Source organism: Chroicocephalus ridibundus, chromosome 5, assembly GCF_963924245.1.
Source record: "Chroicocephalus ridibundus chromosome 5, bChrRid1.1, whole genome shotgun sequence".
NCBI classification, from domain to species: domain Eukaryota; kingdom Metazoa; phylum Chordata; class Aves; order Charadriiformes; family Laridae; genus Chroicocephalus; species Chroicocephalus ridibundus.
This window is the reverse complement of record NC_086288.1, coordinates 33719354-33736805: the sequence shown is the minus strand read 5'-3', so window position 1 is coordinate 33736805 and position 17452 is coordinate 33719354. Positions and strand designations below refer to the sequence as shown.

Here is a 17452-nt window from a genome sequence, read left to right as displayed (position 1 = left end):
TGTGTTGAAGCAATTTTTTCCCGTTACATTGCAGGGGTAATAAAAGCAAGCCAGGGCCCAGCTCCATGCTGTGTGTCCTCGTCAACCATCGGACTTCCCTTCTCAGGAGAAGGCGGCTCAACGTGGGAGCAGCCTTCACCACCAAAAATTACTTCTGTGCAGCAGCATGAGAAAGAAACACGACAATCCTGCCATCCAAATCTGACCAAGTGTTAACTAGCAGAACTGAGTGGTTCTTACTTTCATTCTCACGTGACTTGGTTAGAAATACCCTTCACAAGGTGGTGACAAAGCGTCCTGGGTAAAATAAGCATGTGAATGGGAGTAGGTATGGGTCCTGTAAGTGCCCCGGTTGGCTCCACGTGTAAGTGTTAGTTTTGTGAGAGCTCATTCCTGCCATGGTGCTGTGTGCAAGCCACAGAGCTTTGGAGTGAGAGAAACTACCGCAAAACAAGTTAGTGTCATTAAAAAGAAAGGAGGAAAGCAAGAAAAAAGCAAGGTACAAAGGTAATTGTGTTTGATTTTTTTTTTTAGAAAGCAAAATAAATATATTATGTGCAGGTGGAGGGGGAAGGAAAAGGACGGGAAAGAACGCAAAGCCAAGGAAAAACTGTAGTCTTATCTACAACAAGGGAAGAATTTGATCAGAACTGGTGAGGCTTAAAGCAGCTACTGACTTTTCAGGAGGACACTGCAAAAAATCAACACTGATGGGAAAAAAAATAATCAATCAATCATTCTCTTTCATTGGTATAAGGGGAAAATTGATGCAAATTGAGCAATTAGTTAGCAGCTGGAGGTCTTCACCTTTATCTCCTTGAAGAAGGAAGCTGTTTCGCCCTCGATAATTGGCTGCAGCAAAGGGCTTCTCCGCTTGCTGGAGGGGGAACCCTGTGACAGGTGTTAACAAGTATGTTACATTATGAACCCCTTTCTCCTCCACCACCTGCTCTCAGCTCATTCTCACCCACACATTCACTCTTAGCTCATCACTGGACCATCAGGAGCAATCTATTTCCTAAAGAAGAAGAACATGCCTGGCAAACCCCCTGAACCTTAGGCTGTTTTCTCTCAGGATGTTGCTTAGCAAGGGGACATGACTGCCAAACACTTTTAAGAAAAAGCCTTGGATGCTGGAATACTAGCTGGGCAGGAACTACAAAATAAAGGCTGCAAGAAAATAATCCCCAGCCCGAGGCCCATACAACACACCCCATTTGGTTGGGTCTCCAGAGCTACACTGTAAGCCCAGCTAGACTCTCCAGGCTGGCTTTCCAGGAGCCTGATTTCCCACTGAGATGCCTAATGATGTAGCGATGGATCTTCAAATGTATCCTGCGTCTGCATGAGCTTCTTGCTGTTCTCAGCGAGAAGCTGGGGAAAGCCAGTCTTGTCTTCTCTTCTGCTAGCCACCATGCAATTTCAGCTTTGTGTCTGAACAGGACCCGAGCTCTCTTTTGAGAGCTTTGTATTAAACTGCCCAATGCACAGCTACACCGTTTCTTCCTTCTTGATTGCCAAGCACTGTCTTCACAGCACACATTTTGGGGAGTACTTTGCACATTCAAAGAGGAATAGCTTTTTGTTTTGTTTTAACTACAGGACCACCTCCCACTATTTGCAGAAAAAACCCCCACTTCTGAGTGCGACTGCAATGAGTAATGCTGTGTCAGTCCATTCACTTCACTGGCGGTCTACGAAAAGTGGCCAGCATATGAGCACTGCTTGGAAACAGCAAAAAAAAAAAAAAAAAAAAGTAAAGGATCATACATGACAGACAGAGTAAACAGGAACCATGATAAAACAATTATCTTTCCATAGACAGGCTAAAAGTATTCTGTGTGTATTTTTTAGACCAAATAATTTTTAAAAAGTGGCCTACACAATTTGTCTAAAATCAGACATAGTGCATTTGCTCCCTAGAGGGGTGCACTGGATTCCTTGCTGGTGGCAGTGCCTCCTTGCCAATGCACCACTTGAATGAGGGAATATCCACCACTTGCAGGAACTCTTTAATACAAAAGAAGTGTTAAGAGATGGTTGGCCCTTTCTCTCAGCCGGGGAGACTGACATCTTCTATGGGACCCATACAAGTCTGTGTTCCTGACATACAATCCTGCATAACCAAGCAGCATGGAAGACCTATAGCTCAGAGTGGATTGGTAAGGAAAGGGAAGTGAGGCTGTAGCCAAACACAAGATGATGAAATAACAGCAGCAGCCCAACGGAAAGGAGAAACAACACAAGGTGAGATGTGCCCCATGGCTCATCAGGAGGCACTAGAGTCCCTGGAGCAGCTTTGCCCGACTTCAGTATATGGTGTGTCATTGACTCATTCATTTGCTTGGTCTTTGAGTGATAAGGGAGGTTGGGACTTGGCCTTAGTGACTGTGTTGTATGCGAAAGTGTGGTGATTCCTGTTTCCTCAGCTCCAAAACAAAAAGAATAGCCCCCAGAAGAATGCTCTACTCACGATGATAGGGATGGTGTTGGCTCTGGAGAGGATCTGCTTGACCAAGCGATACCTGTCATACAATGGCTTCATCACCTGTCGTTCATTTTTGGTAACCTGAAAAGGAAAAAGAAGTGAGATCCATGAAGCCTGCAGCAGATAGTGCACTCTACAATGCACGTGCCTGTGATCGCTGTCAGTCAGAGGGGGCTTGAAGGGAAGGGAATTTCATGAGGATGACAGGTTAGCAGCATTAGCCCTGAAACTGGTAATGCAAGTGCCTGTGTATGTCATTGCATCTCCTGTTCCAGGGGCCAGATGAAGCAGCACCCAAGCTGTGGGGTGTCTTGTAATGTGGACATATGAGACAGGTGGTTTAAATGACCAACCCAGGTATCATACATCCACAGCACAAAATGACCCATAGAGGCAGCAGTCTGTGCTTGTAATCACGTCTACTATTTTAAGGCACAACATGAGGTTTCCCACCCTTATTCTTGTGGCTGGGAGCTCAGAGGCAGTGTTAATGACCTAGAAAAAGAGAAAGGAGCTGCAATGACTGGATACTGCAATGAAAGGAGACTTCCCCAGGGTAGGTTAAACTATGGATTTCACAAAAGATGACTTTCTGGCTTTGCTATTCCTCTTAATTTCCTGTCCAAGCCATCAGTTCTTCATCTTTTTAATCCCCTACCCTTCTGCGCCACCCTTCCTCCCAGCAACCTTGCCGGGGAGAAGTTACCACAAAGCTGAGAAGGGATGAAGGTGCCAGGGCTGTGTGGCATAGAGAAGACAGAATAGTGCTGTGATACCCACCCCAAGCCTTCCATACATTGCTCTGTCCCTAACTTCATTCCTCCTAGCTGTGTGTCGTGCTCCCTCCTCAGTTTGAGAGTGTTGCAAACTGTGAGCGTTCATTTCTGTTCTTCTTTTAGATCCAAGCTAAACTGAAAATCTCAGCAGCACTGACAGTGCAGGAGAAGGGAAGACCTAGCAGACAGCAGTTAGTGTGGGAAAGCAAAGGTCTGGCCAGCTAAGTACTAGTTGTGAGGAAGTTGGGTTTTATCTCTTCAATGCTTGTTTTCTAACCCTGCTGTAACAAAACAAACAAAATACTCAGTAGAACCAACCTGGTCATCATCTTTCTTTGTATTCAGCACTGTCTGACCCACATTCTATGACTGTCCTTCCAATTAGATCTTTTGTCTAACTTTAGATTATAAAGCTCTTATGAGGGGAAGCTTTAACTGATTCTGATGTCATGCCTATCTTCCTCAAAGCTTTTTACTGCTGCTGATCATCAGAGCATCTGAACAGCTGCCATAAAAAAAAATCAACATCAACCCCTAGCAAGCTTTGTACAGTCTCCCTTTCTCCAACAGAAATAGGAAGGAAGGCAATACAGGTTGAGACAGAGAGGAAGTTTTAAAATTAGCTGTATTTTATTTTGTCTACGGTTGACTTTCACTGGAGTGAGCTTTCTAAAGCTTTCACATCTTCCCTCCGGAGCAGCAGAGGGTGTTGGTTCGCAAGGGGCAGAAGAGCCGTAAGTATTGCCAGGAGTGGGACTGGCAGGGATGAACTCCTAAGAATCTGGAGGTAGCGTTGATAACCTCTTGATAACCAAGCCTATTTCCTATGCTGGGGGCAGACCAACAGGGAGGAAAAAGAAGGAAGACCTTTTTTCCCTTTCTAGGTTTAATGCAAACATCCCCAAGCCTGATAAGGGGCATATAGATGGGCAGTCAGAGCTCTAGGGCCTGCACGTCCCACACCTCCAAAGTGCAGGCTGGCTACAATATTGGATAGCCTCAAGCTGGCTGTTTGTTGAGTAAGCAGCTCGCATGGATTAGAGGGATGTGAGCAGCATCAAACAATTCAGTCAGTCCTCTCTGTATTGAGTTTCATGTTGACACGTCGGCATTCAACTGCACTGGTTAGCAAGTTGCCTCCAACTTAGGACATTTCTTTGCAACCAATCAAGCACACAAGTGGAGAAACCGAGTGGCCTCTCTCTCTCTATATATATGCATTATCTTGTTCCTAGCTTTACTAGGTTAGCAGTTAGTAGAACAGGAGGCACGCTACTACTGTCGGCTCAGTCTGTTACTTAAAAAAACCCAAAAGACTATCCTGAGGCTGAGAACCAAACCTTCAATTAATGACATTTCAAAGTCAACAAATAGAATCTTAGAATGGTTTGGGTTGGGAGGGACCTTAAAGATCATCTAGTTCCAACCCCCCTGACATGGTTCTGTACAGAAAAATAAACATAAGCCTTGGAATGAGCAAAAAATCCTTAGGTATGTTGACGAATGGAAAAAATAAATAACATGCTTCAGTATCTGAATATCAGTATGGAGGAAGAACACAGTGAATTAATTTAGGCATTGAATTTAAGTGTATGGGGCCTGAGTCAGCCCTGCAGACTTACACCAGCACACTTAACAGAAAGCAGACTCTGAACGAAAACGTTTAGCACATGGGCAAACTGTCTCACTAGGTAAACACAAGTCATACCAGCAAAACCTGAGTATACTTTGGGAGAACATCAAAATGCAAAATGACTGTTGGAATAATGGAGCCTTTGACACAACTCTGGGGCACACTCCACATGGCAAAAGAGCAGCAGCTGAGGAACAGGCTGTTGCTTGCATTGTTAGAGCAGCTCGAGAATTTCTGCAGAGATGGACTTTTTGGCTTAACTGAAACAGTTCAGTTTCACCTTTGCAGGTTCATCTATCACTGGTGCAGAAAGACCCAGTTGCACAACAAATCTGAGCTCCATTGTTTTTCTAGTTCAGTTAAATATCTTTAAGAAAAAAAAAAAACAACACTTGGCTGAACTATCCCCATTCTCCTCAAGCTCTCAGTACTTTTCCACTGCTGCAGTGCCAGGAGCTGTGAACAGCAAAAGCTGATCAGCTGCAGTCTTCCTTGCCCTGCAGTTCAGTGTTGCTAGGTATAGGCTGCTTACTTAAAAACAAAAAAAATAAAAAGCCGTTGTATAAATAAAGCATCAGAAAGGGGAGAAAAAACAAAAGGTATGCTGACAAGCTAGATTCTGGGCTTGTTCTCTTTTTAAACAGATTGAAGTGGGTTCACTTCAACGAGATGCCACCTGTTGATTTATATCATTGCAAAAGCAGCAAAACCAGACCCAGTCTCATGGAGAAGACAGAGAAGGGTAAGTAGATTCCCTTGTGCTGGCCTTTTGCTATTTTATACAATAATAAAACTGCATGTCCTCTTCTACAACTATGCTGTTTTCAGCTGCTGGTATATGCAACTGTAGAATATTAGCACTTCATGAAGGTGTTTAAATAAATCAGCGAAACTTTTTTAAAACAATGGTCAAAGGAGGAAATAATTCAGGAGCAAAAGGAAGAGATCAGGACTCCCATGCAGCAGCAGAATGACAGATTTGTCAGCTGCACTAATCAAGTACTCCTTATAAGCAGTAATTTGCTGCTCCCAAGCCACTGCTGAAGGGATTAGCACCACTCTGAAATTAAGTTGCTTTACCTATACAGCTGGTAGCAAAGATTATAATGTCATCAGTGAAAGAGGAGAAGGGATTCATACAAAGCCAACTTGGTGGCCTGGAAGCCACTATGTTTCTGCCATGGCAGGGATCAACAGTACACAATACTTAATTCTCTGTCTTCACAAATAATTTTCCTTTGTTAAGATCAAACCTCATGCCCTTCCCTTCCACCAGCACATGGAAAAAACCATCCGTTTCTCAGGGGAAGAATGAAATCAACTTATGCTGTGATGCTCAGGAGACAAACTGTTTCACAAATCCTTTGGCACAAGTGGATTGTGCGAACAGCAAGGTGCGGGTGCCTCCCTGCAAACAGCAAGGTGCCGGGAGAAATACGCTGTAGCTCCTCTAAGAATGTATGCACGCCTGTCCTCCCAGTTAGCCATTAATAATTGCAAATGGCAAAATTCCTGACTGCACAAGGGACTGTACAGTGCAGACTGTATCCCTGGCAAACCTGGTGAGTCAGCTGGGCCACAAACTGGATGTCTGTAGATCCTGGGGAGTGCGATGCCAAAATAACGCACATTCAGCCTCATTCAGCCTGTAGGCTCAGTCCTACAGGTATCCGCCAAACCCAGTGCTCTGTTCAGACAACACCTTGCTGAGAACAGACTCCTCAGTAGCAGAGATAGTGAAGGATCAGGGAGGTGGATTAGAGGATGCATGTGTGGTTTGAACAGTGAGAAGCTCCAGTGATTGTGACGTCAAAGGAGCATTAGGGGGATCATTTAGCATAGACAAAGACATATAAAGATGTACTTCAAAAAAAAACCCCACGCTGCTGTACGTACCGGTCTGCCATGAATGCTTTCGTAATACAGCAAAGCTTTTTGAAGAGCCACCTTTTCAGCTGCTATCTGATCTCTTGTCATGTCCTACGAAAAGTGGCACAGGGAGAGAGGAGGAAGAGAAAAAAAGTCAGATTCCTGGACTCAAACAGTACTGATTTGTGGCCTAATCAAAGTCGTGTCATTTTGTCATTAACGTCTTGAAGACTCATCTCTACCTTCCAATCATCTTTTCCCATCTATATTGCAAAAGAGACTGTTAACATGAGTGGCACCCTATGCGCAATGCAGGCAGATTAAACCCGTATAAACTTTGCATATGAAGGTATTTTATGTACATAATGGGAATCAATTATCAGTGTGCTTTGAAAAAACAATAGTGTATGCATCTTTTAATGATGGCGTCCTCTATTGAGCTTAGATCTGTAGTGTAAGTTCTACAACAAAACACATGTTCTTTCTTGTTCTCCAAATCTGAGATAAGCTTCAGTACCTCTTACAAAGCTTGCCATCTTTGCTTTGACTGCCACAAACACACTTTACCAACAACTGAAGAGCAGTCAGACTACCTCTTTCTGCCAATTCTGCTATGGACCTCTGGCAGACAGGCTGAGGGTACCAAGCCAAATAAAGGGCAGACAGTTGGAGAAGACTTCCTCAACCAAGTTTGCCAGAGTTCCCCCACTGAACTCGCCTGATGCGGAGCCTTTTCTCTCTATCACAGCACCAAGTACTATCACAGGCCCTCTTTAAATGGCTAGGCTGTGAATTCTTGCTATTGTCAGAAAATAGCCAAATGCACACTGTGTGTATGTTCTTCTGCAGATCTAGTAAACAAAGATAATCCTGTCTGCTCCTCTTACAAAGCACTGCACAATTTACATGTCAGCAGACTCAAGGACTTCACTTACAAGGCTGCCCAAACTTCAGGAACTAGCAGCATCAGATACAATGACCCCCCTGCTGATAACCCTCAGAGATCATTACAGCAGCTAACAGAGCTCAATATGAAATTCTGAAGAGCAGCAATAAAACCCCCTGAAAGAAGAGCATTCAGCTTTGGAGTGAACTAGATGGAAACAGATGACCCAATCTCCAGTACCACTGGAAGACTCAGAATTTGCCAAAAGCCTTTGGACATAACAACTGAAATAGCCAAATACAGGGCAGGAAATATTGCAATAATTCCGAAACGTTACTTGGAATAGACAAGGATCAGAAAAAGAACACACAATGGCTTCAACAGAAACTGACCTCTGGAAAAAAAATCAGATACTAAAGGCAAAGGGAAAGCAACTAAAGCAAGTGATCCAGGAGTAAAGGTTGTAGACTTTGTGACAAAACATAGAAGACCACAGCGGTTTCACAAGTGACTGTGCAGCCATGAGTTACCTACTTGTACTTAAAAGGCCTAAATCTGATCTGTCTACATTGTACCTTAATATCTTCAGGTCGATTTGTCTCTGTTCGTTTTTCTTGAAGCTTCTTCTGGATAGAATCAAGGGTTGCTTCCACGGCAGGCTTGGCAGATTTATCTGACAGGTCTTGCTTCTTGTCATCGTCCTTTTCGAGCTGAGAGCCGAAGCTCTTGGGGAGCGTGTTGCTCCGCTGACGCACAACAGGGCCAAGGTCTTCCTCCGATATCTTCAGTTTTGACTCTAAACAGGGACATTTGGGGCAAGGTGAAGGATTTTTCTTTTTTAAAAATGTGACAGTGACAGGAACACTGCCTAACATCCAATTTAAATGAGGCAGAGTCCAGCTGCCCCCCCGAAGGTGCACCAGTGGTGGCTGCTCACCTTTGAGTTGCTTTCGGAATTTGGCCAAATCATTTGTCCATTTGAGCACTTCGGGATTGGCTGCTTTGTCGCTGTGGGAAGGCTGGGAGAAAAGAACAGTCATGCTGAATCTGTGTTAAACCAGCAGAAGAGACCCACTGAAACAAGCGTGTGTCACAAAAAGAGGTACAACAGAATATGAACCCAGCATAAAGCATGGGCACTGGCTTCTGACTGGCACCTGCATACCTCTGACCAGCTCATTTAAGATCTTGCTTTAATTGCTCCTGCCTCTCACAACACTGTCTCTTAAGGGCATCATGAGATTGATTTTCTTTTTAGAAAACACTAAACTTTTGATGGCAAACATTAAATTGTTGGAGTGGCTCAGTGGGCTAGATGCACATTGGAATCCTTGTGCTTACTGTTTTCTAACAAGAGGGCACCTCCAAAATAGAGGAAGCCAGCACGAACAGTTTGAGAAGCGTTAGGATGCATGTATCCACACCAAAGGCTGCCTTACATCCAAAGACACTGAAATAACCCAAATGATAGGCTACAGCAAGCTCTGAGCATTTCTTCCACCCTTTTCTACTGCAGGCAAGATCCTTTCAGTACAATCCCTTGTGGTTTAGTTCACCAACAAAGATGCACACATGCAAAGCTTTAGTTCCTTAAAAAGCTTTCTGTGCATCGGAAGGGCATGTCAGGAATAATTAGAGTACAGTACACTGCTACTGCTCAGCAGCACTTGACTGTGGTTCTTTACTCAGGAGTAAAGGCGGCTGCTCGCTCTCCTCTGCAATGCACTGGTGTTCTGGGATTACCATCATGCAAATGAGATGTGCAGTTGTGCTTCCCATAAACTGAACTTGAATAAATAAACAAAGAGAAGTTTAACATAGCTATTGCTACACACCGAGTGTGTGTTTTTGGCACGCTGTCTGAAGCAGTGATCAAAATCCTGTGAATTTACTAGGCTATCTCTTATGCTGCACTCATAGTACATAATGCCTGGAAAAGTAATCTGCTTGGCATGAATGCATATTTTCTTTTTTTGGGCAGCAGCTTTTCTCTTCTTTTTTTTTTTTCTCTCCTTATAAAAGCTTTCAAGCCCTCTGTATGTTTGACAGACTTCCCTGATGTCCTTTCCCTTTGTTGCTAGTGCATACCCCTCTATACAGATGCATAAGCCCTAGTGACTCACTCTGTATTTCCTCTCCTCTTCGAATTTGTCCTCAAATCTCCTGATCTTTTTCTTCAGTCCCTGAATCCTCCGGGTGAGTTGTGCAGGGGTAAGGTCCTCTCTGTCATCTTCATAAGATCCCAAAGATGAACTCCGCCTCCTATCAAGAGCAGAGATTGCAGGAAGAGCTTATCCAAATAGCCACAGTACACCTTCATACAGAGAAGGTCACTTAAACTTTGTGTAAATAAAGGCAAATAAATCCCACAGAAGTAAGAAAGCTATGTTTCTACTCTGTAATGACAGATAGCAAAAGATGCTGTAACAGCCTCTTTCAGCAACAGCAACTGCCTAGATATTAATTCACAAAACCAGAAATGATTAGTTACCAAGAACTTTTCTAAAAATATGATTTCCTGTCAGCAGGAACAGAAACCCAACACAGCATATCTATCCGGCGTATGTGATCCAAAGAGATGTTGCTTGGTGCAACTGTGCAAACCCTTTACAGCTGGGTGCCAGAGTCAGCACACGCAAATCACAACCCACCTCATGAAGGAATGAGAATTGGGAGGGGAAGGAGGCACTTCTGTGTCATCCAGGTACTGTTGGCTCTGTCCATAGGCATAGAAGCGAGGGGACAGCATAGGATCACTGTCCTCATCCAGAAGCTGGCGAATTAAGCGACCGGCCTGCGGGGAAAGGCGAGCCTCATCTGAGTCTAAGCCGTCTCGCTGCCATGAGGAAAGAGCAGGGATGGGCTCTGGGAACAGTAAGACAAAGGCTGGTTTTATCGTTTTTGTTTTACATGTATGACAGACTCCAGGCAACTTTTCTAATGAACCCTGACTTTTTCGTCCTGGACTGCGATTCCTTGTCATAGGCATTCTCCAGGTCATTACTCGCATCTGCCCAGTGTGCAAAGCAATGCAAAGCATTGTCTGGACACAGTGGGTACTCTACACAAACATAAATAATCTCCTAGGTGCAACAGAAAACCGTACACAGAAGTTAGCCAGTAATTGCCACAGACTGACACCAAAAGAGGCTATCACCAGCCAGGACCTTTGAGGAAAACGTTATGCTGAACAAGAGAGAACTACTGGCACATGGCAGTATACAGGAGGCAACTGGATTACAGGAGGATTTTTTTTTTCAATTTCAGGATGTATAAATGCTGTAAATGAATAGCATATTAATTGTCCTCCCATAGCCTCCAATGCTGCCTCTATTGGAAATTCAAAGACTAGGAGTAAGCCTAGGTTCTTCTAGTCTGCAAGAAAAAGGTGTCTCACATTACTACCTGTTCCATGGGGTGCCTAGCCTGTAAATTAACAATTATGGTAATACAGCCCGAGTTTCCCCCCTCTTCTCTTTCACATGCAATCCTGCTGCTTAACAGCATGGTAGACAAGTGAGGAGATCTTCAGTCCCCTGGACGATCTAACCAGCTGAAGTGAAAGCAATATTCTACAGGGAGATGGTGCAGTGAGAGAGAAAGGGAAACCCAAGTTAGCATTGCTGATTAGCATAGTGGAGGCCACGGAAAGCAATCGCCTCAATCTTGTGATCACTCCCTCCAGATGCCATAAAGAGTCTAACGTTTTGTGTTCAGATAGTTTACTAAGCTGATTTGCATGCTCCTACTTAGCACCACAGGATTAGACAGTTTAAGAGCCAGGCTTTGAACTTATAAATCTAAGAAATAGTTCTGGAGTCAAGTAACAAAACAAAAACCTTATAGAAAGCTCCCACACCAGTTGCAGAGCTACAGACTCACTATTTCCCATGCCTTGTGCATCTATTCTTCTTCCAAGAGGAGAAGGGGCTTTGAAGTTAACAATTTTTTAATAAAAAGCAGTATTCCCTTTTGCTGAACAAGGTTAACATTTTCACAGCTCAGAATGGATTGCATGAGGATTCCTTTACAGAACCTCTAACGCTGTTTAACATTCCCCCCCACGTACAATTAGGACAGCACAAGATCATCCACAATTCAGTAATGACAGGCTCAGTGGTATTTTGCCTGTACACGGTGTCAAACGAGCTCTCCTCCTCTTCCCTTCTTCCTTAGCGCATGAATATAAATGGCACGCCTCTGCTTAGAGGCTGGTGCTGCACGCAAACTGATGCGCTGCTCTGAAAGGGATGGCTGGAGGGTTTTGCCTAAGAGCCTCTCGCAGGTGTTGCGATAAGCAAAGCACATAAAAGCCTGGCTCGCAGAGGCTACTTCGAGGAGGTGTGCGAGTCCCGAGTGTATATATGGTGTTTTGCCACGGATTGGAAAGCTTATGCAGCCTACGCGCGTCTCAGTTAATTTCTGGAACAAGAGTTTTTTTCTAAGCTGTGTTCAATCTTGGCAGTTCCTAATACCTGAAATATTTTGCTCAAGGAATCTGATAAGAAGGAAGGTGAAACGAAGGGCAAACCCTTCAGTCAAACTGCAACACTTTGGTGTCGCACACTTCCCAGAATCTCTCATGATTTCAGGAAGGTTCTCGCAAGAACTCTTGTAGCAAAATAAAGGCTAACAACGCCTAATTTGATACATTTGACTAGCAGGAATGAGGTTAAGTGACGCACGTGATTCTTCCAGACATCTCTCACTTCCAATTTTTGGAATACACTCTCACCCCCAAACAGAATTTGCTCTTGGAAATTGTAAAATCACACCTCCATGAGATTTACACAGATGGAATGAACTTAGAAGAAATCAGCAGCGTATTTAGCAGCAACCAAATTAAGCTCCTACCACACCAGCTAACAAAGGCATTATTAATCATGCATGATGCATGTGACTTTGTCCCAAGGCAGATTTATATACCAGATAGCATGCGACATTCAGGGAACTGCAACGGCTCAAAGAGCCTCTGATCGAACCCTAAAAGACAGCAAAGCACTTTATGCAAGCTAGCAGAGATCGAGGTATGTGTGCTCTCTATTTTGTTGATTTCAAAATACTGCCCCAAAATAGAAACTCCCATTCAAAAGGAGAAAGTGTTAAAAAAAGAGAAGGGAAAAAGCCCTTAAAGGAAAAAAATCAAATTTGAGACTTGATAGAAGAAATGGCCGCTATAGAAAATCAGCTGGTTTTAACCCCTGCTCCCGGAAGGCCTGACTCTGTGGGTAACTTGTTTCCCTTGCTGACTCTAAGTATTTAGAAGAAAAAGATCTCATCCAGGTGCAAAATGGCTAACCCCTTAGAAAGTAACATGGCAATTAATTAAGGAATATATTTAGGTATGTAGAATTACGGATTTTGTCTACATCAGACACGAAGCGGACCAGAGCTGTTGTCCAACTGACTTATCTCGCATGCTGGCCAGGTGCCAGGCGCTTCAGCTGGAAGCACTAGAATTGCTGGATTGCACAAATACACAAATTACCCCACAAAGGGTAAGCTGCCATTTTTTCTGACAGTGCACAATCAATTAATTGCTTTTAAACAGAATACATGATATGTTTTGTTATTCATGTGTCCAAGATAGCTATCAAAGTGTCGAGCCTTTTCTGAAGGCTGCTATATTCCTGTACTTAATGGTTCAGGTTTGAAGTATCTGCTATCAGGATTAATGTTGTCGCCCTTTCACCCTTCTGTTAACTGAAGAATAAAATCTCAGTAAAGACTGTAAATGTTTTACCTTTTCTTTGCCATTAACTTGACAGAACAGTTACCCTGATTCATCTTCTGTCTTGAAGAAAACTCTCAGATTTCTACTCATCTCCACATTCCTTCTATTTACTATTTTTTCCCCTATTTTCTATAATGGCTACATTTCATTAAAAAAAATTATTTGGGAATATTTAACCACCATGGGTGTACCAGTGCAGAGAAAGTGTGAAAAAAATTCCTATTTCTTGGTCAGACTCTCAACACATTTCTTTTAGGTAGCCTTTTCTAAGTTGGCGCAGAAGTGAAATACTCTGGTATTGAGCCTGCAGTCCTTCACAAGCGCTGCACTCCCTCTCAAAATCCCACAACCAGCTAATCTTTCAACAAAGCTGTCAGCCATCTGCCAGGTGTTGCTCTGCAGAACTCTGTAGCTCTGTAGGCACACATACGCCTGTGGCGATACAACCTCTCTGCCAACCTGCCGCATAGAGGGCTGGAGATATTAATAAACCTGGATCACATGAGAAGGAAGAAAGATTAATTGCATCAAACTGGTGTGTTACTGGTGAGCTCCAAGCCATCTTGCTGATAAAAATGGACTTTTTTTTATCATTACATTGTACATTTGACACAGAGTTACTGAGGATGCCAGGCCAACAGAGGGGTCCCCACATGCACATCCCACCTGAGGCGCAGACGGCAAAATGCCGCGGGCACCTCCTGTTTCCCTCTCTGCAGCCACACAGCTGATATATGCTGCTACCACTGCTTTTACGCACACCCATCTGACAAACAAAGGAGGCCAAATCTTAGCTGCTGTAAACTGAAGTAGGTCTGGAGGGATTAAAAAGCCTAAACTAATTAAACACCTGAGTCCTAGTATTAAATCCCACTTGACAGACCCCAGAAAGACCTCTCATAATGAAGTGAATAAAGCAATTCAAAACCCCCAAAACATTCACTAGCTCAGTAACAACCTATTTTACTCATCTTAAATAGCTGTTTGAAAACATCCTTGTTTGAATACATCAGGAGGTATTCTTCCTACGTAGGTCAAAAAGAATGGCCCAAATAAAGCGCTACCACACCTTTTCAGTCAGTGAGATGACACATCTCCCAGCTAGCAAGACAACTTTGTATTTTGTTTATAATATAATGTCATAATAAACAATGAAAAAAACATATTTAAAAAATATTGATGCTGTAAAATAAAATCAGTAAACAATGTAATTATTCGTTTCTACATATAGTAATAAAAATTCAGTGTGTTTCACCATGTTTTGATTTCTTATGCTAAAAAGCATTACACACAAATACACTGGTGTATCTAAGTCCACAGTGTTGAAAAAAGGAAACCTAAATCCAGCTTCCCTGTTGTTATACTCTTTGGATTTTTTTTCATTACACTGTCTTTTTTTTTTTTTCATGGGAAAGTGTCAATTAAGTCAGTGTCAAAACTATTTGTAGATCAGCTTCACCCTCAGGGCCTCAGTGCTGCAATACTGGAGTTCTCAACACTGAGAACTCAAATTGTGTTTTAAACTTCTGCTTTTATTCTTTTTTTTTTTTAAGCTTGAAAGTTTGCAGAAAAATGTCCGCTGATGGTTTCATAAGTGCTTGTTACTGCAAACTCTGCTTGAAATCTCATCTACAGAACGTTTTTTTTTAAAACGTCAGTAATCGGGCGATGTAGGCAGTAATCACATGCGTCGTTATCGATTTACTGAACTGCCTGTTCAGCTCCAAGCTGCTGACAGGGCCAGCCCCTGTTACGAAGAGCAACATACTTCCAGATTTTCCTTGAGGGCAGGATAGCGAGTTCTGGGCTTGAATTAGAAACATTTGGTAAGAAATCTGCACAATAGTGCTGGGCTGTGAGAGAACACTCTGTTCTCCTCGCTCGCAGCACTCGATTCGAATGTAATCCACAACAATTAAAGACCTTTGCTGTGGAAGTAGCTCTGAAAACGCTTGCTCGCAAGCCGTCTCAGCTGGCACCGACTGACCGGCTTAGCAGGCGAGCCTGGCAGTCAGACATCCCAGCTCACAGGCAGATCGGTTCACACCCAGCCTGAGAATAAAACTATTCGATTTGCATCCCCCAAATGCACACTAGCAAAATACTTCTCTTGGACCACAGGAAATGCACCTAGGGTAAGTGGTTCAGCACTTGAATTTGGTTTGGGCACTGCTCACGCCCTGCGTACTCCATCAATAGCCTGATGGTTGCTACAAGTGTACCCCTATAGGTGGCGGGCAAGCGGATGCGGAAAGCGGGCACATGGCAGAGGATGAGCATTGGAGGAAGCAAATTTCTCTGTCCTCTCTCTGCTCAGCTTCAGGTAAAGGGGACACAGCCTGAAGAAGTACAGCAAGTTTCTCCTCCTGCGCACAGATTTGACTATGCAGCAAACCTCAAAAAAAAAATAATCTGGTAGAAATTACTTCTAGCATAACATAAAAGGCAGAGGGCCCTGTCAGCTCACCTAACAGCAGTTAGCACCGTCTGTGCCCCGAATGAGGGGTTTTAAGACAGCTCTGGTCTTAACATGATGGAGAGTCTGCCTGAGTGACAAATAAAAGCTAGCCAATGGACAAGGCTGTCTTGCATAATTTTGTGCCCATTCTTCAAGGCCCTTTCGTGACATTTGACTGGAGGCAGTGACAGCTACAGCTAAAGGCAACCCCTCCACCTGTAATTGTTCTCACAGGCCATTTGTGAAAGGCCCAGCAGTTGCCCTGGTCACTAGGTGCTCTCCCTGTCCCCAAAAGTCAGCTCAACTATGTCTTGGAGGAATGGGTAATTTTCTGAGAGATGGACCTACCGAATTTGCTAGAGCAAAGCAATAAATAACTCACAGTGTTACAGCAGTTGGAGGCACAGTCCTTTCCCTTTTCACTGGGGATGCAACCTGCGCTGCGGCAGAGATCCTGAAGAGATGTGTGAAGGCTGAGTGACAGAGGCCGGCAGGGGCAGGGAGGATGCCCTGGCTGCTAGAGCTGTGGATGAGTGGTACAACCCCGCCTTGCAAATCCACTTGCAAATCAACGACAGACTGCAAAAGCAGCCTGAGAGCTGACGTTAACATCTTCCCCTTCCTGGCTGCTGCGAGCTTGATTTCACATCCACGGCTAGGAAAGACTCAGTCTTTCCTTGCTGAGATACAGAAGGCACCATTTTGCTGCTCTTTCATCTGCGCCAACAAAATGGTGATTCTGGAAGGCAAGTATTTTAGATGACATCTCTCTCGCCCCAGACAGCTGATTCTTTTGCAACTGCCCACCTCTTGTGAAACACACGTCAACAGAATGGAGGAAGGAAAAATCCAAAAGAAGCACTCTTCAAGCACAGTCACACGTGCTCTTAACCCTGTTTCATACTTGCAGGGCAAGAAAGCTAGAATCCAAACATAAGAGCATGCCTACGAAGAGAGTTATACCAAAGATGCAACTTATTTCATACGACGGGAAAGCCTCTGGCAGACAGAAAGAAGCTGTGTTCTCCCGTTCATGCATTCATATGACTCCCATTAGTAACCCAGGAAGAAAAAAGAGAGTCATTATTTCCAAAGGTTCACATGACGTCTGAAGCCACACATCACCTCTGAGAACACAGACGTGCTCACCCTGGCTCGAGACCCCGCGGGCCAGCGCTAATTACCATCTCAGCAAACACATAAGGCAGCCAAGGCCTCCTGGGAGCCCTTCCATGGCGCTTTGATCAGCCATGCTGCATGCCTGGTGATACCACCCAGGGAATCCCCGCCTACCAAGCAAGTGGAGAAATTCTCTCCCATCCATGGTGACTAGTTCCCTGGCTGAATCAAAGGCAGCCACAGCCACGGGTTTTCTTTACTCACGCCCAAAGTGTCATAACTGCTCCCCTCCTAGAGGGAAAAGCAAAATATACCAGGTCACGTACACTGTGGAGGCAGGAGCAAAGAACTTAACTTCGAAGTGTTCCTCAGAGATTGTTTTTTTAGAGCAATAAATTAATTACACATTTTCCCTCTCTTGCTTTACTAAAATACCATAGTTGCATTTTCCTGTTTCTTCCCTGTCAAAACCCCTCTTTCACTTCCAAA

The 17452-nt window shown here is 43.9% G+C and overlaps 1 protein-coding gene across 7 annotated transcripts in view; it reads right to left on the bottom strand.

Annotated features, from left to right (window-relative positions):
* The window catches only part of FAM13A (family with sequence similarity 13 member A), a 136509-nt gene that overhangs the window by 9262 nt on the left and 109795 nt on the right, over positions 1-17452 (bottom strand). For 6 of the 7 annotated variants that reach the window (XM_063335059.1, XM_063335061.1, XM_063335062.1 and 3 more), the window contains 7 exons: positions 10304-10517; positions 9776-9914; positions 8590-8671; positions 8228-8448; positions 6794-6877; positions 2474-2569; positions 808-891 (listed from right to left, as the gene is read on the bottom strand). In XM_063335059.1, the coding sequence (XP_063191129.1) occupies positions 808-891; positions 2474-2569; positions 6794-6877; positions 8228-8448; positions 8590-8671; positions 9776-9914; positions 10304-10517 (920 nt within the window). The remainder of the gene's footprint in view (positions 1-807; positions 892-2473; positions 2570-6793; positions 6878-8227; positions 8449-8589; positions 8672-9775; positions 9915-10303; positions 10518-17452) is intronic. The other variant, XM_063335060.1, reaches the window with a different exon arrangement.